The sequence below is a fragment of the Mobula birostris genome, chromosome 13 (genome assembly GCF_030028105.1).
Source record: "Mobula birostris isolate sMobBir1 chromosome 13, sMobBir1.hap1, whole genome shotgun sequence".
In the NCBI taxonomy this organism is placed as follows: Eukaryota; Metazoa; Chordata; class Chondrichthyes; order Myliobatiformes; family Myliobatidae; genus Mobula; species Mobula birostris.
The window spans coordinates 85,245,852-85,272,169 of NC_092382.1; the positions used below are offsets into that span (position 1 = coordinate 85,245,852).

A 26,318-nucleotide genomic window follows, 5' to 3' on the forward strand; every position below is an offset into this window, starting at 1 on the left:
AGGAATAAAAGAAACCTTTTCTGGTAGGCTAGCAGTGACTAGTGGTCTTCAGGGGTCAGTATTCAGTCCGCTACTTTTCACATTGTTTGTCAATGATTTATATAATGGAATTGATGGCGTTTTGGCAAGGTTTGTGGATGATACAGAGATAGGTGGAGACATTGGTAGTACTGAGGAAGCAATGCGATTGCAGCAGGACACAGACAATTTTGAAGAATGGACAAAAAAGTGGCAGATGAAATACAATATTTTGAAATGTACGATAATGCATTTGGGCAAAAGTAACAACAGTGAACTATTATCTGATTAGGGAGAAGTTTCAAACAACAGAAGTATAGCAGGAAATATGGGTCCTTGGGCAAGACTCACAGTAGGTTAGTTTACAGGTTGAGCCTGTGGTAAAGAAGACAAATGAAATGCTGGCATTTATTCAAAGTGAAGTGGAATTGATAAGCAAGGAGATAATGCTGATACTTTATAAAACACTACTTAGGCCACAGTTAGAGTATTTGGGACCCATATCTCGGAAAAGGTGTGCTGTCGTTGGAGAGAGACCAGAGGATGTTCAAGAAGATGATACCGGGAATGAAGGAGTTAAGATACGAGGAGCATTTGCCAGCCTTGGACCTGTATTCCTTCACTGACTTATGTTTAATAAATGCAGGTGATGGGTGGTAAATCTCACTGAAACCCACCGAATGTGGGAAGGTAAAGATAGTGTGGAGGAGGAGAGAACTTTTCATATGGTGGGGGTAGCCATGACAGAGGGCATGGCCTCAAAACTGAGGAGCGACCTTTTAGAGTAGTTAAGGAGGATTTTAATTTGTCAGAGAGCAGTGAATCTGTGGAATTCTCTGACACAGACGGCAGTGGGGGCCAAGTCTGTGGGTACATTTAAGGCAGAAGCTAATAGTTTGCTGATCAGTCAGGGCATTACAGGATATGCTGAGGAGGCAGGTGCATGAGGTTGAGTGAGAACCGGGATCAGCCTTGATAGAACGGCGGAGCAGACTCGGTGGGGCTGAATGGCCTAATTCTGCTCCTATGTCTTATAGTCTTATAATGCTAGTGTCTTACACAGTGAAAATTGACACAAAATATTTATTACATTTGGCCGCTATTTCTTTACTAACTCACCAGCATCATCTTCCAGCGGTACAATATCAACTCTTGCCTCTCTTTTACTCTTTGTATATCTGACCAACTTTTGATAGTTGATATTATTGGCTCACTTACTTTAATTTTTCATCTTGTCTCTCCTGAGTGTTTTTTTTCTTTAGTTGTCTCCTGTTGGTTATGTAAAGCTTTCCAATCCTCGAACATCCCACCATTTTCTTGCTATATTATATGACCCCACTTTTGCTTCCATCAAAAACAGGAGAAAATCTGTGGATGCTGGAAATCCAAACAACACATACACAAAATGCTGGAGGAACCTAGGAAGCCATTAATAATATTACAGGATAAACAAGCAGGAACAACTCCCCCAATAGATAAAACCAACCCAACACACACATGTTCCTCGACCAGTGGAGCACCTCACAACAGGTATTATTTGTGTCATCAGTCAGAAAACCGGAAGATTTTTTCTGTCAATCAGCTTCCAAATGTTGCTACTCTGTCATTCGTTGCCACGCCCCGCTGTTGATTCCCTTCTCCTCATCATATGTTCTTACCCTGACCATCGTCCAGAGCCCCAAACTCTGCCCTGTGCAGACCTGCCTCTGGTTTCTGACCCTGCTTCACTGAACATCCAACTGATGGTTTCCCATTCTGCTTTCAGTCTTTACAGGACAGTGATGTTTTCTAACAACCCTTTAGAAGCAGGGAAAATGACCCATAATGTGGAAATCAATCATGATTAAGGAGGTTAACTACCAATGTCATTCTTCCTCAGCCCAGAGATTGGAGGGGCAAAGAACATCTCAGACAGAACTGCAGTCAGCTCGACTTCTTCAGTCTGCAGAAAATTCAAGGGAAACCACTTCACCCACAGAGATGTGACTGTTTGGAACCCATGACCACAGGGAGACCGAGAGGGGAACAACAAGGGAGGATTTAAAAGGACTGTCGTGCAACCGAAACACTGGCAGTGTCCAGCTCGCCTGAGTTGACTCTCTACTGTACAGTAGTTGTGTTATAAATTCACTGAGTACCAGAGACAGAATTTAAAATAGAACTGATTTATTTGTCACAGATCCAGAATATTAAACTCCGGTCCCATTAAAGGTGAATATGCAGCAGAAGAAACTCCTCCCATGCCCAGTGACCAGGGTGCAGAACTGGTGTGGTGAGCAGCAGCAATAATTGCAGAGTTCAGCACCAACAGTCACTCTCAGAATTGGATTCAGCAATGGTGATGGACAAATATCCAGCAAGCAGCTGATTGAAACTTTCTCCCCAGTGTGAAAACGGTAGTGTGTCACAAGGTTAGGTTACTGAGTAGATTAGATTCAACTTTATTGTCATTGTGCCGAATACAGATACAAAGACAATGAAATGCAGTTAGCATCTGTCCAGAAATGCAAAGAACAGTGTTATTTACAAAATAACTGCGAATAAAAAGTAAGTGCTACAGCACACAAATATAAAAGTACTGTGACAGTACAATATGGATGCAATACTGCTTAGCGCTGTGATGTCAGGTTCAGCAGGGTCACAGCCTCAGGGAAGAAGCTCTTCTTGTGCCTGCTGGTGCGGGAGCGGAGGCTCCTGTAGTGTCTACTGGATGGGAGGAGAGTAAAAAGTCCATGGTTAGGGTGAGATGCATCCTTGATAATGCTTTTCGCTCTGCCCAGTTAGTCTTTTGGTAGATGTTCCCAATGGTGGGCAATCAGGTGCCAATAATCCGCTGGGCAGTTTTCACAACACGCTGGAGTGCTTTGCGATCCGATACAGGACAATTGCCATACCACACTGAGATGCAGTTGGTGAGTATGCTCTCAATGGTATAGCAGGAAGAGGTGAGCTTTTTTGATGCTCCACAGGAAATAAAAGCGCTCTTGTGCCTTTTTGATCAGGATGGAGGAGTTCAGGGACCAGGTGGGATCCTCAGAAATGTGGACACGAAGGAATTTGAAGCTTGATACACGCTCCACTACAGCTCTGTTGATGTAGATGGGGATGTTAGTGTGGCTCATAGCATGCCAGAAGTCCACAATACTCTCCTTGGTCTTCTGGGTGTTAAGGGCCAGACTGTGCTGGTCATTATCGCTGTTGGCTTCCCACATTCAAAACAGGTGAACGACCTCTCCCCAGTGTGAACTCAATGAAGCACATTTGGTGCAGATGGCTGAGAGAATCTCTTCCAAATGTCTGAGCAGGTGATCAGTCTCTACCCAGTGTGAACTCGCTGGTGTTTCAGTAGATGAGATGATCGAGTAAATCCCTTCCCACAGTCTGAGCAGGTGAATGGCTTCTCCCCAGTGTGAACTCGCTGGTGTCTCTGTAGGTTGGATGACTGAGTGAATCCCTTCCCACAGTTTGAGCAGGTGAACGGCTTCTCCCCAGTGTGAACCCGCTGGTGTCTCTGTAGGTTGGATGACTGAGTGAATCCCTTCCCACAGTCTGAGCAGGAGAACATCCTCGCCCCAGTGTGAACTGATTTGTGTGCCAATAGGGAGGACGACAGAGTGAATCCTTTTCCACAGTCTGAGCAGGTGAACGGCCTCTCCCCAGTGTGAACCTGCTGGTGTGTCTGTAGATGAGATGACTGAGCAAAGCCCTTCCCACAGTCTGAGCATTTAAATGGCCTCTCCCCAGTGTGAACTCGCTGGTGTATCTGTAGATGAGATGATTGGGTGAATCCTTTCCCACATTCACAGGTGAACGGCCTCTCCCCACTGTGAACTGACTGGTGTGCCAATAGGGTGGATGATCGAGTGTATCCCTTCCCGCATTCTGAGCAGGTGAACAGCTTCTCCCCAGTGTGAACTCGCTGGTGTCTCTGTAGGGTGGAAGAGTGAGGGAATTTATTCCCACAATCTGAGCTGGTGAAATCCCTCTCTGCAGTGTGAACAGACTGGTGTTTTAGTAGGTGAGATGCCTGAGTGAATCCCTTCCCACAATCTGAGCAGGTGAACGGCTGCCCCCCGGTGTGAACTCGCTGGTGAGCCATTTGGTCAGATGACCGAGTGAATCCTTCCCCACAAATTCAGCAGGTGACCAGCCTCTGCCCAGTGTGAACTGACTGGTGTGTCCACAGGTGGGAAGACAGACTGAATCTCTTCTCACACACAGAACAGAAGAATTGCCTTGCTCAGTGTGAACTTGCTGATGTACCTTCTGTTAAGATGACTGAGTGAATTCATTCCCACTGTCTGAGCAACTGACTGGCCTCTCCCCTGTGTAAAATGATGGGTGTGCCAGTCGGTCAGATGATCGAGTGAATCCCTCCCCACAGTCTGTGCAGGAAGGATGGTTGATTGAATCCCTTGTTCCACTTCTTAAGTATCTAGACAGAGACAGCAATACTGGTGTGTTGTGGTCAAGATTCCCGTAGACAAATTCCTTGTCATTTTTAACCTGTAAAAAGATTTACAAAATCCATCAATTGGGGAAGGACAACATTTCAGATGAGATCACTTTAGTTGCCACAGTGTGATCTGGCATCACACTGCTACAGTGAGGGTCAACCCAAGATGGAGAGAGAGATCATCTTCTAACTGGGCACAGTGCTGGTATCTGGAATGACCATCAAACTCTCTGATGCTCTTCCTGTCTCTATGAGAATGGGGCATTTCTGCCATCTCAAATCTGTGACCTGGCTCAGTTTGACTCTCTCCATTAGTATTATTCCCTGTTCCCACTGAGCTGCAGAAACACTGTCACGCAAATAGCCTTTGTTAACATGCAACTGGGATTTTCTTTTATACACTGCTAATTTAAAGTGCCACAGTTTTAACGCCATGTAAATATCTCCAACTCAGATGTCTGGTTGGTCTGCACAGCTGTTAAAAGGAATTTGAGTGAATATTAGTATTATTTAAGGTTCTTGTCTCAGTCATAGAAAAGTACAACACAGAAACAGACCCTTTGGCCCATCTGGTTGGTGCTGAGCTAATTAAACTTTCTACTCCCATACCCCTATATTCCAGGTACCTATACAAATCTGTAACATGTTGAAATTGAGCTCGCATTCACCACTTGTGCTGCTTGCTCATTCCACACCCAGATGACCGTCTGTGTGAAGAAGTTTCCCTTCATGTTCCCTTAACGTCTCACCTTTCACCCTTTACCACCCCATCTCAATGGTAAATGCCAGCTTGCATTTACCCTGTCTGTACCCCTCATTATTGTGTTTTACCTCCATCAAATCTCCCCTCAATCTTCTACGTTCCAAGGAATAAAGCCCTGACCTCTTCAATTTCTGCTTATAACCCAAGGCCTACAGACCTGACAACATACTTGTGAATTTTCTCTGAACTCTTTCAACCACCAATGTCTTCTGCAAGTCAACATAACATCCATCTCCTGCACTCAGTTCCTTGGTTCATGAAGGCCAATATGCCAAAATCTTTCTTTCTGTCCCCATCTAACTGTGATACCACTTTCAGCGAAATATAGGCTTGTATTCCCCGATCCCTTTCTTCAACAGCACTCCTCCATGCCCTACCAGTCACTGTGTAAGACCAAAATGCAACATCTTTCACTTGTCTACATTAAATTCCATTTTCCACTTCTCAAACTATTTTTCCAGCTGGTCCAGTTCGCACTGCAAGCCATAACAGTCTTCTCGCAGTCCGCTAAACCCCGAGTCTTGGTTTCATCCACAAATTTGCTGATTCAGCCAACCACATTATCATCCAGATTACTGTGTGACAAAAGACCAAGTTATCAGAAGATTGATGCTGATAAGAGAGACAAAGAGAGAAACATTCCAAATATTAATAAGAGAGAGGACAGAGATTAACGAAAAGAGACATAGTTCTGAGTATTGTCAGACCGGTTGCTTTGAACCTGAACTGTTTGAAGTTTGATGGACAGGCGATACCCCAGCAGGGGGATAAAAGGAACAGGTTCCCTAAGGCACGACACACACCACGAAACCACGTGATAACGAGACCCTGGAAGTGCGTTGTGCCCCCCCCCCCCCCCACAAGTTGGTGGAAGTTTTGGAGGTCTGACCGACCACAGACGCACAGGGTGGAAAGGTACGATCGGCGGGAACCTGGTGTGTGTCTCCGTCCTTGCCTGAGTGCCGGGTTCACCGCGATCCTATCTGGAACAGAGGGGTCACAGTCGGTGACCTCAGAAGATATTACAAAGGGCTCGCCCGAAAGCTAACTGCGAGGAATATCAAAGGTCTGTTTGAAACCGTTTTGAATATCATCATTCGCTCTCTCTCTCTCTCCCCAACGGCACAACAGCGATTACTGCCAACTGAACTAAACTGAACTGAACTCTGCGTCACATGAGACTGATCATTTTACCCCTAGACTGCGATAGAGCTGGATTGATCCTATTATCCTAGTTCTGTGTACATGTGTGTTTTATCATTGCTAACCTGTTGCATTTATATCCTTATTATTAGAGTACTATGCTACTTATTTCTTTAATAAAACTTTCTTAGTTCCAGTAATCCAGACTCCAACTAAGTGATCCATTTCTGCTGGTTTGGCAACCCAGTTACGGGGTACGTAACATAAATGGGGTTCTCGTCCGCGATTTTGAACGCTAAATTTGGGACGGGGTAAATTGATTGGGTTAAAATTCCCGAAAGAAAGAAAAGGCAAACAGCAGAAATGGAGATTGAGGAATTTCTAAAGGCGCCGACCTTGGAGGCTTTAGAGGATGCCAGGAAAGCAGAATTGGCAACTGTTGCCAAACAGTTGAATCTTTTTAAGGGGAAGTCGACAATGAGGAGAGAGGAGATGCACAGAGCTATCATAGAGCATTATGTGTCTAAAGGTGTGTTTCCCCAAGGGGAGCTGGAGATGATATCTATTGGAAAACCTGGTGGAGATGCAGTACAGGTGCAGATTGAAAAATTGAGACTCGGCATGAGTTCCAGGTAAGGCAGCTAGAACACGAAGAGAAACATTTAGAATGGCAAGAGAGAGAGAGAGGCAGTTGGAGCGAGAAGAGAGGCAGTTGGAGAAACAGAGGGAAAGGGAATTTGAGCTGGAGAGGTTAAAGATGACGGCAGCGCAGGGGCCCATGCCGAACCAAGGTGGAGGGTTCAGGGCGACCCAGGAGGTTAGGCTGGTTCCCCCATTTGACGAGACCGATGTTGACGGTACTTTCTCCATTTTGAAAAAGTTGCTACAAGTCAGGACTGGCTGAGGGATAGGTGGGCTGTTTTGCTTCAGAGCGTACTTAAAGGAAAAGCCCAACAAGCTTACTCGGCTTTGTCCGCAGAAGATGCCCAGAGGTATGAGGTGGTGAAAGAGACCATACTCAGGATTTATGAGTTGGTCCCGGAGGCATACCGGCAGAAGTTCCGGAATGTGAGGAAGCAGTGGGACCGCATGTATTTAGAGTTTGTCCGTGAGATGAAGACATAATGTGAGCGTTGGTGCGCCTCGAAAGGGGTGGATGGGGATTATGACAGACTGCTACAGCTCATCCTGATTGAGCAGTTTAAAGGTTGTGTCCCTGAAGGTATGAGACCCTGCCTAGATGAGAAAGAGGCAGCCACGTTAGCCGCAACTGCTAAGTTAGCGGATGAGTACGCGTTGACACATAAAATGAAGTTTGCCCCTAGTAAAGGCTACCAGAAGGGTAGTCGGGACGGCGGGGAGAGTCCGCCAGAAAAGTCAGAAGGTAAGCCAGGGACTAGTGAGAAGGATAAGGTAGACTGGGAGCAGTTTGGTAGGAAGTCTCCTGGGGTCATATGCTATAATTCTGGGAACGTCGGACACTTTGCGTCCAGGTGCTTTGCCCCAAAGGAGATGGGAAAAGGGAAAATTACGGTTCCGACTGGCTGTATTGAGCTGGTAAGCAAACCGCTGGGAGAGAAGAGGTCTGATAAAGTTCAGGAAGGGCGCGAGAAGTTTATCTCGGCCGGATTGGTGTCGGTGAAGGAGGGTTTAAACCCAGTTCCAGTATGGATCTGGAGAGACACTAGAGCTTGTCAGTCATTGATATTAAAGAGTGTGTTAGACTTTAGTTCAGAGACCCAGACTGGGGAGGTCAGGGTCATAAAAGGCATTGGGAAAGGGACTGAAGCAGTACCTTTGCACCAGATACACCTAAAAAGCGACTTGGTCTCTGGACCAGTCACGATCGGGGTGAGGCCCGAACTACCAATGAAAGATGTGGAGGTCTTACTCGGTAATGACCTCGCCGGCGGAGAGGTGTACCCAGCAGTAAGAGTGACAAGCCAGCCTGCCAGCATTGAGGCCCCGCACATGGACTCACAGGTTTATCCCGTTTGCGCAGTGACTCGGGGCATGTCTAGAAAGGCTGCCGAAGTAAATATAGAATTGGCTGAGACATTTTTACCAGCCTTGTATCAGAAGGGGTTAGAAAGTGAGGAGCAGTGTAGTGAAACGGAAATTAAGGTAGATTTATCATTAGCAAGGAGGGAATTTGTACAGGCACAGGAGCGAGATGAGGAGCTGATGGTTTCGGCAGAGACAGCTCTCTCTGAAGCAGAATTAAAAAGGGAGCCAGTGGGCTATTGTGTGGAGGAGGAAGTACGAAGGAAGAAATGGAGACCAAGTACCGTGCCCGCAGATGAGGAATGGGGGCTGGTGCCAAAAATTTATGGGGATGAGATTCTTAACCTGGCCCACCAGATACCCCTCGGTGGACATTTTGGGGGGAGGAAAACAGTCGGAGGAATCATGAAAGAGTTCTACTGGTCACACAGGAGGAAGGATGTTATTGACTATTGTAGACATGAGTTAACACAGTTACAGGCTTTTGATATGCTAACAGCTAGCCACGATAGGCGAACAAACCTAGTCGGTGCTATCATGAAAATTAATGAGGCTAGTGTGCCACCTGATAAGGGGAAAACCCATTTTGAAAAGATAAGTATGGTGCCGACCAGATGGGAGAAGTCTATTGTTTTGGCCAGCTATGCTGATAAGCTCTCTCCATTAATTCCCGAACAAAGCGACCCGCTAAGAGAGCTAATTAAACGGCACGCACACGTATGTCCAGATGTCCCGAGGCGACGCAAAGAGCCGGGACATGGTGTTGTCGTCACATCAGGTCAGCGTAGTGAGCATCACCCCTATAGGATGATTAATTCAGTGACAAAAGGGCTAAAGAACACAGAAGCGTATATTGGCGATGTAGTGGGCTGGAGTGACACATGGGAGGAGCACAGTGTGGCACTGTTTAAACGGCTGTTTGAAGCCAGCCTGACAGTGAACCTCGCAAAAAGTGAGTTCGGCCACGCGAAGGTCACTTATCTGGGATTTGTGGTAGGACAGGGGCAGCTGGCTCCGATGCAAGCTAAGGTACGGGCTATCTCTGAAGTCCCCACCTCGACAGACAAGAGAGCCCTGAGAAGGTTCTTGGAGATGGTGAGGTACTATTGGAAGTTTTGCAAAAAAAAACTTCGTGGATATTACCCACCCTCTTACTAAGCCCTTGCCAAAGAATGCTAAGTTGGTGTGAGACGACCCTTGTTATCTGTGTCCGGGATGAAAACCGCTGAGAAGTTACACTGATCACAACTCATTAGTGTTTTTGGCCACTATGAAATATGCTAAGTTGGAGCCTGATCTTAGAGGATTATTAAAATAACACATATAAGAGGAACGAAAAATGTGATTGCTGACTGTCTGTCAAGGTGTTGACAACTTAAAGTTCTCTGTATTAGCCAAATAGCTGATGGACATGTATATTTGTGTGTATCTAATAGTGTATTCATGCCTATAATTTTTACCCCAGTAAAAATCCTTTGAAGGGTAGGGGTGTGACACCTGAACTGTTTGAAGTTTGATGGACAGGTGATACCCCAGCAGGGGGATAAAAGGAACAGGTTCACTCAGGCACGACACACACCACGACACCACGAGATAACGAGACCCTGGAAGTGCGTTGTGCCCCCCCCCCCACACAAGTTGGTGGAAGTTTTGGAGGTCTGGTCGCGGGACCGACCATAGACGCACAGGATGGAAAGGTACAATTGGCGGGAACCTGGTGTGTGTGTCCGCCCTTGCCTGGGTGCCGGGTTCACCGCAGAAGAACGATCGTATCCAGAATGGAGGGGTCACAGTCGGTGACCTCAGAAGACATTACAAAGGGCTCGCCCGAAAGCTAACTGCGAGGAATATCAAAGGTCTGTTTGAATCCCATTTGAATATCATCATTCTCTCTCTCTCTCTCTCTCTCCCCCCCCCCCCAATGGCACAACAGTGATTACTGCCAACTGAACTAAACTGAACTGAACTCTGCATCACTTGAGACTGATCATTTTAACCCTAGACTGCGATAGAACTTGATTGATCCTATTATCCTAGTTCTGTGTTCATGTGTGTTTTATCATTGCTAACCTGTTGCATTTATATCCTTACTATTAGAGTACTGTGTTACTTATTTCTTTAATAAAACTTTCTTAGTTCCAGTAATCCAGACTCCAACTAAGTGGTCCATTTCTGCTGGTTTGGCAACCCAGTTACGGGGTACGTAACACTGATATAGATGACAAACAACAACAGATTCAGCACTGATCCCTGTGGCACACCACTAGTCACAGGCCTCCAGTCAGAGAGGCAAACATCTGCTACCACAGTCTGGCTACTCATCAAATTTACTATCTCATCTTGAATGTTGAGTGACTAAAACTTCTTGACCAACCTCCCATATGTGCCTTGTTCAAGTCCGTGTAGACAACACCCACTGCATTGCCTTCATCCACTTTTCTGGTAACATCAACAAAAAACTCTTTAAGATTGGTTAGACATGACCTAACATGCACAAACCCATGCTGCCTATACTTAATCAGTCCACATCTATCCAAATACTTATATATCTGGCTCCTGCACATACATTCTAATAACTTTCCCATAACTGATGTCAAGCTCACCAGTGTATAATTTCTTAGCTTATTTTTAAAGCCTTTCTTGAACAGCGTAACAACATTGGCTGTCCTCCAATCCTCCAGTACCTCACCTGTCACTAAGGATGATTTAAATATCTGTGCTTGGGCCCCGGCAATTTCTGTACTTGTCTTCCGCAGAGTCCTAGGGAGAAACTTGTCAGGCCCTGGGGATTTATCCATGGTAATTTGCCCTAAGACAGCAAACACCTCCACCTCTGTAATCTGTACAGGGTCCATTAACTTGATGCTGCTTTGCCTCACTTCAATAGACTCTGTGTCCATCTCCTGTGTGAATACAGATACAAACATATTACTTAAAATCTCCCCCGTCTACTTTGTCTCCTCATATAGATTACCATTCTGATCTTCCAGAGTGGGCATGTTTCTGTACTGACCTTCTCCATGTTTCTGTGACAGAGAAGCTGGCCAAACTTGATTAGAATCGGAAACTGGCAGGAATGACGACAGAGCAGTAATGGCTGGAGTTTCTGGGAGCAATTCCGGACGTGCATGGTAGATACATCCCAAAGAACTGGAAGCATTGTAAAGGCAGGACACAGCCATGGCTGAAATGAGAAGCCAAAGCCATCATAAAAGCCAAAGAGAGGGCAAACAAAAGAGCAAAGACTATTGGGAAGCTTTTAGAAATGAAGACAAGACAACTGAAAAAAATTGTTGGATGAGCTAAGGGCATGGAATTATGATATTGTAGTCATTAATGAGTCTTGGTAGCACCCAACAGTCTGAGGCATTTAGAGGAACAAAATATCCGGGGCCTCGATAGCTCTTGAAAACCAAGGTTCCCTGCCCCAGTTACCTTTCAACTTTTATTTTGGTGGGCACATTCAAAATCTACATCCTCAAAATTTCACTTCTGAAGGCCTCCGACTCACCAAGTACTCAATTGCCAGAAAACAGCTTGTCCCAATCCACACTTATCAGATCCTTTCTGATGGCATCAAAATTGACCTTTCTCCAATTTAGAATCTCAACCTGTGGTCCAGACCTCTCTTTTTCTGTGTTTACTTGGAATGTCATAGCATTATGATCACTAATTTCTGTCACCAGCCCTGGATCATTTCCTCACAGCTTATTGTACACTTCTATGTGCTGATTAAGGGCACATTTGACAAACTCTACCCCATCTAGTCCTTTTACAGTATGGTAGTTGGGTCAATATATGGAAAATTAAAATCACTTAATATATCAACCTTTGTTTCTTGGCATCATCTGCGATCACTAGAGAAAAAATTGTTCTTCTAAATGCTTCAGACTGTTGGGTGCGACAGTCCCAGTCATGGCTATAATATCATAATTCCTCTCCCTGAGGTCTGAACAACATCTGTGTTGTGTCTAGATAACAATTTCTCCATCATTGTCACAAAAAACAAAGGAGCTGATTGTGGACGGCAGGAGGAATGGAGACAGGCTAACCCCTATGGACATCAATGGATCTGGGGTTAAGAGCATGAACAGCTTTAAGTTTGTGGCATACACATCACCGAAGATCTCACGTGGTCCATACATACTGGCTGTGTGGTCAAAAAAGCACAACAGTGCTTCTTTCACCTCAGACCATTGAAACGTTTGAAATGGGGACCTAAATCCAAAGAACTTTCTACAGGGTCACAATTGAGAGTATCCTGACTGGCTGTGTCACAGCCTGGTATGGGAACTGTACTTCCTTCAATCGCAGGAATCTGCAGAGAGTGGTGCGGACAGACCAGCACATCTGTACACGTGAACTTCCCACTATTCAGGGCTGTAAAGAGGTCCTGAAGGATCACTGGGGATCCCAGTCAACCGAACCACCAACTGTTTCAGCTGCTACTATCTGGGAAATGGTACCACAGCATAAACACCAGGACCAGCAGGCTCTGGGACAGCTTCTTCCACCAGGCCGTCAAACTGATTAATTCATGCTGATACAATTGTATTTCTATGTTATGTTGACTGTCTGTTGCACATACTGTTTATTATAAATTACCATAAATTGCACATTGCACATTTAGAGACGTAATATAAATATTTCTACTCCTCATGTATGTGAAGTCAATTCAATTCAATTCACCCTCTCCTTTATCTGTTCTGTCATTCTGGCTCCCACCCTCCCTGCAACTTCAGTATAACTCCCCCACTAGCACTAGCAAGCCTTACCACTAGGATATTAGTCCCCTTCTAGTTTTGTTCCCCTAACTATCGAATCCCGTATCACCCCTTTGACTTTCCTCTGCCAGGTAATCCCCCTAACAGTTTCTAAAGTGGTCTACCTGTTATTGTGTGGGATGGCCACAAGAGTACTCTGCGATGGCTATTGAACCTCATTCTCCTTCCTGACTCTCACCCAGTTTCCTGCGTCCTGCACCTCGGTGTAACACACCTCTCTTTATGTCATATCTATCACCCCCTCCAACTGCTGAACGATCCAGAATTCATCCATTTGAAGTTCCAACTCCGTAATGTTGGAGCTGGATGCACATCTTGTATGTGAGGCTGTCGGACACTGGAGGTCTCCCTGCCTTCCCACCAATATCCCCTGTAATTTGTAATGACCAGTGTGCACAAAAATCTTGTGCTGTGCAATTTTTTGCCCAGTGACAACAACATGTGAACACTGAATTTTATGTAGAGAGGTAGTCATTTCAACTGCCAGCAAATGACTGTCAATAAGAACTTTGATCTCCTCTGGGTTTGATCAAGTTCATCTGCACTCTCACACAACCTATGTAACAGGCCTGTAGCGGTACTGAAGGATTTTCTCACCAGTGCTTTTGCACACTGTATATACATTGGCAGGCAAAAGTTTGGGCAGCTCGGTCAAAATTTCTGTTACTCTGAATAGTAAAGCAAGTGGAAGATGAACTGATCTCCAAAAGTCATAAAATTAAAGATGAAACATTCTTTTCAACATTTTAAGCAAGATTAGTGTAGTATTTTTGTTTTGTACAATTCCAAAGTGAAAAAAAGGAAAGGAGCACCATGCAAAAGTTTGGGCACCCCAAGAGTTTTGAGCTCTCAGATAATTTTTACCAACATCTCAGACCTTGATTAGCTTGTTAGGGCTATGGCTTGTTCACAATCTTCGCTAGGAAAGGCCAGGTGTTACAAATTTCAAAGCTTTATAAATACCCTGACTCCTCAAACCTAGTCCCAACAATCAGCAGCCATGGACTGCTGCCTCTAAGCCCCTGCCTAGCACTCTGAAAATTAAAATACATGATGTCCACAAAGCAGGTGAAGGCTATAAGAAGACAGCAAAGCGTTTTCAGGTAGCTGTTTCCTCAGTTCGTAAAGTAACTACGAAATGGCAGTTAACAGGAATGGTTGAGGTCAAGTTGAGGTCTAGAAGGCCAAGAAATCTTTCAGAGAGAACTGTTCATAGGATTGCTAGAAAGGCAAATCAAAATCCCCGTTTGACTGCAAAAGACCTTCAGGAAGATTTAGCAGACTCTGGAGTGGTGGTGCACTGTTCTACTTTGCAGTGGGGCCTGCGCAAATATGACCTTCATGGAAGAGTCATCAGAAGAAAACTTTTCCTGCATCCTCACCACCAAATACAGCATCAGAAGTTTGCAAAGGAACATCTATACAAGCCTCATGCATTTTGGAATCAAGTCCTGTGACTGATGAAGTTAAAATAAAACTTTTTGGCCGCAATGAGCAAAGGTATGTTTGGAGAAAAAAGGGGACAGAATTTCATGAAAAGAACACCTCTCCAACTGTTAAGCACGGGTGTGGATCGATCATGCTTTGGGCTTGTGTTGCAGCCAGTGGCACGGGGAACATTTACTGGTAGAGGGAGGAAAAAATTCAATTAACTACCAGCAAATTCTGGAAGTAAACATCACACCGTCTGCAAAAAAAGCTGAAGATGAAAACAGAATGGCTTCTACAACAGGATAATGATCCTAAACACACCTCAAAATCCACAATGGACTACCTCAGGAGTCGCAAGCTGAAGGTTTTGCCATGGCCCTCACAGACCCCCGACCTAAACATCATTGAAAATCTGTGCATAGACCTCAAAACAGCAGTGCATCAAGACGGCCCAAGAATCTCACAGAACTAGAAGCCTTTTGCAAGGAAGAATGGGCAAAAATCCCCAAACAAGAATTGAAAGTCTCTTAGCTGGCTACAGAAAGCGTTTACAAGCTGTGATACTTGCCAAATGGGTTGTTACTAAGTACTGACCATGCAGGGTGCCCAAACTTTTGCTTCAGACCCTTTTCCTTTTTTTGTTATTTTGAAACTGTAAACGATGGAAAAATGTAATCTTGCATAAAATATTAAAGAATGTGTAATCTTTAACTTTATGCCGTTTGGAAATCAAGTCATCTTTTACTCGCTTAGCTATTCACAGTAACAGAAAATTTGACCAGGGATGCCCAAACTTTTGCATGTCATTGTATGTGATTTTCTTGCTAAATGACGCTTTAAAAAGTCGGATTTCCAAATATCACTCCCCTTCTTCCCACTTGCAAATTCTCCAGCAACTTTTGCATCACCACAATACACACAGTTTTTGTATTTCACATAAATTCTTCCCGTGAACACTCCCCCAGGTGACTGACGGTAGGATGAACTCAGTGATGGCAATGCCAATGAATATGAAGGGAAGGGCAGTAGTCTGTCTCATTGGAGTCTGGCACATTTATGATGAGAAAACTACTTGTCGCCCAGGGCAGAGGTGTTTGATATTATTATGTACCCAGAGAGAATGGGTCAAAACATGTTCTCACCGGAAAAAAAAAACTCCAGAACAAGAGCAGGCAGAACAAGCAACGCACACAAAATGCTGGAGGAACTCAGCAGGCCAGGCAGCATCTATAGAAAAGAGTACTAATGCTGAGTTCCTCCAGCAATTCGTGTGTGTTGCTTGGATTTTCAGCATCTGCAGAATTTCTCTTGCTGCGGTTACAGGTTGAACGAAGGTGATTTTCTCAACAGCTGATAGAAAGATTTTGTTCTCTTTCTCCGAGTTCCTAATCCTTGCATTTAGATAGCTGGAGCTCAGCTCTGTCTGTGAGATCTATCTGCTCCCATTCCCTGACGTGCAGGAAGCTCCTCGGGGCCCGTGTACGAATCGTGGGACAGAGAGAGAGGAAAAAGACCTGCCCTGTCCCGAGTTTGCGGCCACGGTGTCCGGAGCTCACAGCAATTGAACTCAATTAGAGTCGAAACGGCCCTTATCTGTTCCGATGGTGCTGAGGCCGAATGAGTACTGCGCGCATGCGCAATTATCGGAGACTGCGGCAACCATGACGCCTGCGCATTTGATCGGTGCTGCAAGCGACAGCGAAATTTTAAACGCAAGGCTTTATGGGTAATCAAGCTGCCATTAAAGGTTTCTGCAAACACTGGTTCCATGTCCATACCTCAGTTTTTTTTGTGTGTAGAAAACTCAGCAGCTGTTTTAACGCAGAAAGCGGCTCCCATAAACAATACACTAAATATCAACAGGCATTTCGTGTATCTAGTGCCAAAGTACAGTCCTCTTACAAATGCAGATATGAAACACAAGAGATTCTGCTGTTGCTGGAAACACAGTGACGCACACACACAATGCTGAACGAGCTCTGCAGTTCAGGCAGCAACTAAGAAGAGGAGTACACGGTCTAGGCATGCTGAAGGGGGTCGGCTTAAATGCTGTCTACTTATTCCTCTCCACATTTGCTGTCTGATCTGCTGATTACCTGCAATATTTTGTAGAAATTAACCATTTTGTTTTTCAATTAACCAGGTTCCTAATGTTTCTCATTTTTCATTCATGGCCACATCCTGCTGGTCTGGCTCCTCTTCCTCCTCCTGCTCGTAACCTCCAGACCCCATCTCTTTCTGGAGCCCCAAAGCCCTGATTCATGCTGGCAACTCGTTTGTTTCTGACTCTGCTCCATCGAATATTCACTCGCCAGTCTGTTGTCAGACGTTAGAGGTGCATCGCACCAAACCAGCTGTCTGAGGCACAGTCATTTAAATGAGTGAAAATGACCCAAAATGTTGAAAATAGCAGGGACGAAGGAGCTGAACCAACTTAGTCCAGCTCTGGGGAAGCTCAAGTACTCAGTGAGCTCATTCGTCTTCTTTCTGGAGAAAATCATGCAGGAAATTCATGCAGGTGTATAAGATGATGAGAGGTATTGATCGTGTGAATAGTCAGAGGCTTTTTCGCAGGACTGAGATGGCTAACACGAAGGGGCAGAGTTTAAGGTGCTTGGAAGTAGATCAAGGGAGATGTCAGAGGTATTTTTTTACATAGAGAGTGGTGGCTGTGTGGAATGCACTGCCAGCAACGGTGGTAGAGGCAGATACAATAGGGCCTTTTTAAGAGAATCTTAGATAGGCACATGGAGCTTAGAAAATTAGAGGGTTCTGAAGTAGGGTAATTATAGGATAAATGGGCGGCACAACACTGTGGGCCGAAGGAAGGGCCTGTAATGTGCTGTAGATTTCTGTGATTCTGTGAAATTGAAGGGACATCTCTTCTCCCACGAAGTGATGATTAGTTGCAACCTGTTATCACAGGGAGAGAGAGAGAGAGAGAGGTGAACGGCAGCGATAGATCGTAAAATACTGATATGGAACACAACCATGGGCAGGGACCAGATGGGCCGAGTGGCCTCTCTGGTTTACATTATGAGTGTGGTAGAGACAGGGAGTACCCGAGACACGGGATTTGATACAGAACTGATTTACCTTTCACAGACCCACAATATTAAACACCAGTCTAGTTTAAGGCTAACATCAGCAGAACAGACTGCTCCAATGCTCAGTGACTAGGGTTCAGTCCTGGGTGCGATGAGCAGCCGCAATAACTGCAGAATCTGACAGTAACAATCCCTCATGAACCTGCAGCTGCCTTCAGTCACCGCGATGGTTAAATATTTAACACAGAACTTATTTGAACTTCCTCCCTGATGTGAAGTTGCTGGTGTTGCAGCAGCTGGGATGATTGTGTAAAACTCTTTGCTCACTCCGGACAGAAATGTGACCTCTATTTATTGTGAACTCACTGGAGCATCACAAGGTGGGTTAACTGAATGACTCTCTTCGCACACACGGAGCAAGTGAACGGCCGCTTCCCAGTGCGAAGCTGTTGGTGTATCTGCGATGGCCGACTGAATCCCTTCCAAAATGAGAGCCAGTGAATGACATCACACTGCTATCAACGTCATGGCAATGTATCCAATCAGATGACGGACATGGGCACGTGATCGGGCTCTCCTTGTAGCGAGTGGGGCGCTGTCTTCTCCAGCATCTCCGCCTCCACATTCAAGGATCGGCGGCATTCAAGCACTGGTGAACTGACAGATACAGCGGAACTAACGTGATGTTGTGTTTGTGATTCCTATACACAAATCCTTGCCCTTTTCTGTTAAAAGTTTGCAAAACACGCTTGATGGACAGCATTTCAAATTAGTTAATTTTAGTCTCCATGGTGACGTCGAGATTGTTACAGCAAGACTCAATTTAGTTTAAAGGAACAAAACCTCATTTTCTAACTGGCCACAGTTCAGGCATTCAGGCACAATATCAAACTCTCTGCTTTCCTTTCTGTATCAGAATGGATCATTTCTGGCCTTCATCAGTCTGTGACTTGGCTCAGTTTCTCTCTCTCCTTCACGTTCTGAGCATGCGCCACACCTACTAAGATCACATTTTATTTACGCGGCTGCTTCTGGAAACTCTCCGTCCATCCTGGCATTGAATTCAGAGTCAGCAATGTTATTGAATCTCAGGAGTAGGTGATTAGGCTTTCTCATTGGAGATTGATAAACCGGCGGTAGTGTGTGTCTGGACCGGACCACAGTTGTTCACTGTTTTATGGCCTGACGGAAGCAGCGAGACGTGAAATGTCCCAGTCTATTGCTGACGCAGAGAGAGTGGAGCTGGGGGAGGGGAGGCTATTCACATGCAATTTCGTAGCTTTGCAATCAGTTCATAGTGCACTGTGGTGCTGCACTGGCGGGGTCCCATTACTGGGATCAGGGCAAAGTCACTGTGGCTATCAGGATTTTGTGAATAAAGCGCCACTCTCCAACTTAGCAACTCGGGCCGCGGAGCAGGCCTATCGTTTGTATAATTACAGTGCAATTCATGGCATCGTGATAACTAAATACTGTAGCCAACCACGGCCACTCTATCCAGGCCTTTCAATATTCGATAGCACTCGTAAATTTGGCCACACGGCCATCAATGCTGTCATCCGATGCATTCACTTAGAACGCGAATAGAAACGTTACCAACACAGACTCCTGTGGAGCAACACGAATCACCGACAGCCAATCAGACAAGGCTCCCTTTATCCCCACCCTTTCTGACAGGTAACAGGTGACAGATGTGTGACAGTCTCGGCCCGAAACGTCGACGCTTTACTCCTCCTCGGAGAGGGTCACTGTCCTGATGAGTTTACCCAGCATTTTGATTGTTACGCCGGATTTCCAGCATCTCCAGGATCTCTGTATTTGGACTTGAACGTGCACATGACACAAATGCATATTCACATCGCTTATACTTTATTGAACGGGACTAGCAAAAAAAAAGATCGACAAAACAGTTGCAGATAAATTAAAATAAATTAAATAGCGGGAGGTTTGCTCTGTGATATAATCGAGTTTAAGCGGGAGTGAGCGTGATGGGGGGGGGGTGATGATGTCCGCGGGTGGAACGCCCTCTTGAACAGTCCCGTATCTCTATTGGTTGGTGCTCTAGATTGACATTATCTGCTACCAATGGAAACAAAATATCGCGCGTCATATTACGACAGGTTCTTGTTGTCTGGGAGATGACAGGAGCACGGGTTGCCAGCTCGAGCCCCGGACCGCGGTGCTGACGAAGCTCTGTGAGAGGGCGCGTGGTGCAGTGGCCGGGACCGTGTAATGGCGCAAGAGAGCGATGGGGAGTCTGCAGGATGAGTGAAAGGGAACGGGAAGCTCGTCTTCTCTTCCTTGCAACCGTTTGATTCCGCAACCCCTGCTGGGGTCCGGAATTCTCACTGAAAATGGAATATAAATTCATATTTAGAGCAATATTAATGTTATGTACGGGAAACTAAAAGTTCACACATGCCTTCGCAAACACTCATTCGATTGGTTTACTCCAAATCAGTTGCAAACGATTCTCTTGTGAACAGAGCAATGTGCATACGTAGGCCATTCAGCCCCCGAAAACGGCTACTTCACGCAGTAATAAGGTCCAATAAGAATAATTCAAGTACAAGCGGGACGGCCATTCTTTTTGCTTGTGTCACTGTTTAGACTGGCTTTGGCTCATCGGGCTTAGGGGAGATCAGGTTTGGGTGATACATTGTCTTGTAAGTTACTCTCTCTCTGTCCTCACTTGTTCATTCCTCATTTGTTATGGCAGAGCAGATTAGTGTGAATGGCTCCTGGGCAGGGTTCTGTACTATGTGTGGGATGTGGGAAGTCTGGCAGACCTCCAGATCAACACATCTGCGCCAGGTACACCGAGTAGCGCCTCCCGAGAGAAGGTGTTAAGGAACTGGAGCTGCAGCTCGATGACCTTCGACTCACACGGGATAATGAGGAGGTGACAGACAGGAGCTAAAGTGGGGTAGGACTCTTAGGTTGCAGGAGACAGGTAACTGGGTGGCTGTCAGGAGAAGGTGGGGAAATGCACAGCCACTGTGACCGTTCCCTCATGAATAGTACACAAGTTTAGATGCTATTGAGGGCGACGACGTACCCGGGAGGAGCCGCAGTGACCGGCTGTCCGGCACTGAGTCGGGTGTTGTGGCTCAGAATAACCGAGAGATGAAGACAATTGCAGTGTTGATAGGAGATTCCTCAGTCAGAGGGAAAGCGACGATGTTCTGTGGGGGCGATAGAGAGATTCACATGGTATGTTGCCTCCCTGGGGCCAGGATCATGGGTATCTCGGATCGGGTCCGTGGTATTCTCAAGGGCGAGGGTGAGCAGCCCGAAGTCTGGTGAGCATTGGCAGCAATGACATCGGTAGACAAGGTGATAAGATCCTGAAAAGAGGTTTTAGGGAGATAGTTAAAGAGTTGAGAAACAACACTTCCAGGGTAGTAATCTCTGGATTGCTGCCTATGCCACGTGATGGAATGATTTAACAGGTGATGGCGAGACCTCACTTGGAGCATTGGGAGCAGATTCGTCTCCCTTGTCGTAGAAAGGATGCGCTGAAACTGGAGAGGGTTCAAAGGAGGTTCACAAAAATTATTCTTGGTTTGAAAGGCTTGTCTTAAGAGGAGCGTTTCGTGGCTCTGGGCCAGTATTCACTGGAATTCAGAACAATAAGGGGTGAAATTCTTGATAGAGTGGATGTGACGAGGATATTTCCTATGGTGGGAGAGTCTAAGACCAGTTGACACAGCGTCACACATTGACTGGGTCTCCCATACTCAAAAGGCCTAGATTCGATAGTGTTTGTTAAGTGTGTTCAGAAAAGTTTCCTTCATCGGTACATGGAGCTCCCAATGAGAGAGAGCGCGATACTTGATTCCCTGTTAGATACTGAGACACGGCTGGTGACAGATGATTGTGTCTGCGAATTCTTTACATCCAGCGATCACAACGACATTAGTTTAAAAGTAAGTATAGACCAGGTACGGTCTGCTCCGCGGACTGAAATTCTAAATTGGAGAAAGGCCAATTTCGATGATATCTGAAAGGATATGAGAATTGTTCATTGGGACACGCTATTGTCAGGCAAAGGTGTAATTTTGAGAGTAGCAAGCTTGTATGTGCCTGTCAGAATGAAAGGTAAATATAACAGGTTTAGAGAATTTTGGATTCCCAGAGATATTAAGGCATTAATTAAGAAAAAAAATGGAGTTGGTTAGCAGGTGTCGGCAGGTAGGGAGAACTGAGGTACTTCTGTGATACGGGAGATGCAAGAGAATGCTTAAGACAAGATCAGGAACGTTAAAGAAGACATGAGGTTTCCCAAGGAGACAATGTGATCTGGGATCCCAAGGAGATTCTACAGAAATGCAAAGAGGAAAAGGAATTGCAAGGGACAAAATTGGTCCTCTGGAAGACCAGAATGTTAATCAATGCGTGAAGCCAGTTGAGGTGGGGGAAATCATACAGATTTTGTTCTGCATCTGTATATATTAGGGAGACGGATGCAGAACCTGCACAGAATGTATAGAAGTGGGGCGAAGCAGATCATGGACCACATAGGTATTAAAGAGGCGGACATGTTGCTGCATTGAGGTAAACTCGGTGGAGAGACTCCCAGGGCCTGCCGAGGTGTTCCTTCCGAACTTGTAGGTGGCAAGTGCAGACATTGCTCGGATTCCAGCAGAGATACTTAAATCATCCTTAGCAACCGGTGAGGCACCGGTGAATTGGAGGATGGCGAATGAGACCTTAAGATATAGGAGCAGAATTGGGGAAATTGGACCAGTGAGTCGGCTCCGCCATTTCATTCTGGGTCATCTAATTTCCCTCTCTGAGCGAGTTCACACAACCATAAAATAAAGGATCAGAATTAGGTCACTTGCCCCATCAAGTGCATGGGTAATGTGTACTGTTGTTCCGCTGTTTAGGAAAGGCTCTCTGCTGACGTCAGTAGTGGGAAGAATATTGGACAGTAAGGGACAGGGTCTCTGAGTATTTGGACGGGCAGGGACTGATTGGGGATAATCTTTACAGGTCGTGTCCGACGAATATGATAGGGGTTCAAGGGGAATTTGCTGAGAACGTTGATGAAGGCAAGGAAATGGATGTTGTGTGTACAGACATTAGCAAGATATTTGACAAGGTCCCGCATCGGATGCTGGTCAAGAAAGTTCAGACACTTGGCATTCAATGAGCGGTAGTAAATTGTATTAAGTATTGGCTTTGCGAGAGAAGCGTGGTAGCAATTGCCTGTCTGACTGGAGACCTCTGACTGGTGGAGTGCCAAATGGATCCTCCGTTGTTTGCCATCTCCACCATTGATCTAAGTAATAATGTGGTGAACTCGATCCGCACATTTGCGGATGACACCATGATTGGGAGCACAGTGGAAATCGAGGAAGTCTACTGGATTCCTGCAGGATCTGAATCAGCTGTAAAAATGGTAGAAGGATTTTAATACAGACAAGTGCGAGGTGCTGCACTTCAGAAGGACCAACCAGGGTAAGATTTACACAGTGAATGGTACACTGGGGTGTGCTGTAGAACAAAAGGATCTGTGAATACAGACGCATAATTCATTTAAAGTGGCGCACAGGTATATAGGGGTTGAAATGAAAGCATTTGGCAGGCTGGTTTTCATAAATCAAAGTAGTGATCACAGGAGGTAGAATGTAGTGTTGAAGTTGTAAAAGACGCTGTTGAGGCCTAACTGGGAGTATTGTGTACAGGTTTAGTCATCTACTAGGAAGAAAACTATGAATAGGGTTGAAGCAGTCCGGAGGAAATTTACAGGGATCTTCTCGGATCTGGAGAACCTGAGTTAAAATGAAAGATTGGACCGGTTCACACTTTATTACTTGGAGCGTAGAAGATGGAGGGGGATTTGACAGAGGCATAATAAATAATGAGGAGTACATATAGGGTAAATGCACGCAGGCTTTTTCTACGGAGCAACACACACACACAACGCTGGAGGAACTCAGGAGGCCAGAGAGCATCTATAGAAAAGTGTAAACAGTCGACATTTCGGGTCGAGACTCTTCATCTGAACTGAACGTGAAATGTTTCTTTCTTTCTCTCTCTCTCTCTCTCTCTCTCTCTCTCTCTCTCTCTCTCTCTCCCTTTCTCTCTGTCTCTCTCTGTCTCTCTGTCTCTCTGTCTCTCTCTCTCTCTCTCTCTCTCTCTCTCTCTCTGGTAGACTATAGCCTGTCAGTTTGTGAATGTGATCTGCGTGCTGGTCTGTACTCCTGTGAACATATTAAAATTGGGAATCATTCCCTTCCTGGCTCCCATTTTCACTACCACACAACTCCCTGGCTGGTTATAATTTTCAATCAATACGTCACTCCCTCCCTGTCAGCCAAGTTAACCGCGGTGTAATATATAAGTTTCTGCGTCTGCCCCTCCCCGACGGCCATTCCAACAACAGTGCATCTCAAGTTCGCGCGTCAGTCCTTCGATAGCGCCCATTTCCAAACAACCTATCACTCCCCACATGGGTACAATTTCTCGCCATTTGGAATGGGCGTCTTTTCAGAAAGATGCATTTCACAAATATTTCAGGCGCCGTGTTAATCAACAACCCGCTGATTAACCAATGGCGAAGGGGTTTCTTGTTGCAAGAATTGCCCGGATGGAAATACAATATTCAGTTGATGCTAATGTCAATAAATGAATAGTTATAAACCTCTCTGAATCGTACATGGGCGAATGGGTTTGGTTTGTTTTCAAGATGAAATTACGTGCCTCAGAACAGAGAGTCATATGAAACTACAGCAAAAAAAAAAAACAGGCCCTTCGGCCCGTCTAGTCAAACCCGAAAACAGTTAAACTGCCTACTCTCACCGACCTGCACCGTGACCATAATCCTCCATATCCCTGCTATCCATGTACCTACCTAAGCTTCGATTGAACGTTGAAATTGAGCTCGCATGCACCACTTGCTGTCACGACCCTCTGAGTGAAAAAGCACCCCAACCCCTGGTTCCCCGTAAACTTTTCATTTTTCAGCTTCAACCCATGCCTTCTGATTGTAGTCTATCCAACCTCAATAGAAAGAGCCTGCTTGCATTTACCCGCAGCTATACCCCTCATAATTTTGTATACCACTATTAATCCTCTCTCAATCTTCCACGTTCTAAAGAATACAATTTTACCCTGCTCAATCTTTCCCTATAACTCAGGTCCCCCAGACCCGACAACATTCTTGTTTTTTTTTTTTTTCTGTTTTCTTTCAACCTTGTTTACAGCTTTTCTGTGGGTAGGTGACCAAAACTACACACAATTCTCCAAATTTTACTTCGCCACTGTGTTATTCAACTTCAACATAATATCCCATCTCCTGGACTCAGTACGTCGATTTATTAAATACCAACGTACCAAAAACTTTCTTTACGATCCTCTCTTCCTGTGGCACAACTTTCAATAGATTATGGACCTGACCTCCCAGATCCCTTTGTTCCATGACAGTCCTTAGTGCCCTACCGTTCACTAAGAGCTTTCCTGATTGGTCGGACAGAAGTGCAAATCATTGCACTTGTCTGCATTAAATTCGATCGGTCATTTTTCAGCCCATCTTTACAGCTGATGCAGATTCTTCTACAAGCCACGTTGTCCACTATACCCTCAAATTTGGGGCTATCCGCAAATCTGCCGATCAGTTAAGCACATCATTCCAACTCATTGATATAGATGACAAACAACAAATGCCAAGCACTGATTTCTGAGGCACACCACTAGTCACAGGCCTCCGGGCAGAGAGTCAACCCTCCACTAGCACTCTTCCAAAGCGGAATCCTGAATACCGAGCGACTGAACGTTCTCGACCAGCCGCCCATGCTGGACTTTGTCAAAGTCTTGTCGGCAACATTTCTTTCATTCACTTTCCTGGTAGCTTCCTGGAAAAACCCTGTAAGATTAGTTAGACATAACCTACCACGCACGAAGCCATCCTTATGAAGATACAATCAGCAGATATTGGAAATCCAAACAACACATACAAAATGCTGGAGAAACTCAAAATATCGGAGAGCATCTGTACAAAAGAGGACAATCGGCGTTTCGTGCCGAGACACTTCATCGGGACTGGACAGTGCAAGTTTGTCCAAATACATATATATCCAGTCCCGTAGAATAGCTTCCAATAATTTTCACACACTGATGTCAGACTCACCGACCAGTAATTTTCTGGTTTGTGTTTACAGCACTTTGTAAACAGTAGAACAATATCCTCCAATCTCCTGGTACCTCACCTGTCGTTAAGGATGTTTTGAATATCTCCGCAAGGGCCCCATCAATTTCTGCACTTGCCTTCCGCAGGGTCCGAGGAAACATCTTGTTTGATCCTGGAGATTTATCCTTTCTGATTTGCCTCAAGGTGGCAAACGCTTCCTCCTCTGTAATCTGTTCATGGTTCATGAAATTGATACCGCTTTGCCTCGCTTCCATAGGCTCTGCTTCCGTGCCCCGATGAAATGCAGATGCAAATAATTCATTTTAGGTGTTCGACAACTCTTTTGGCTCCACAGATGGATTATCACTCTGGTCTTCCAGAGGTCCAATTTTATCCCTTGCGATCCGTTTGCTCTGAACATGCCTGTCGATTCCTCAGTGATTCTCCTTCATCTTATCTACTAGAGGAACTTCTGCCTTCTTGCAGCCTCCCGGATTTCTTTCTTGAGCTTTCTCTTGCACTTGTACTTTCTCTT

General features: G+C 45.4%; 1 protein-coding gene across 1 annotated transcript in view; it reads left to right on the forward strand.

The window, feature by feature from the left end:
* Nucleotides 1-26,318, forward strand: part of LOC140208031 (uncharacterized) — a 150,501-nt gene that overhangs the window by 104,612 nt on the left and 19,571 nt on the right. The window contains exon 4 of the mRNA XM_072276560.1: nt 20,668-20,859. Within this exon, the coding sequence (XP_072132661.1) occupies nt 20,668-20,859 (192 nt within the window). The remainder of the gene's footprint in view (nt 1-20,667; nt 20,860-26,318) is intronic.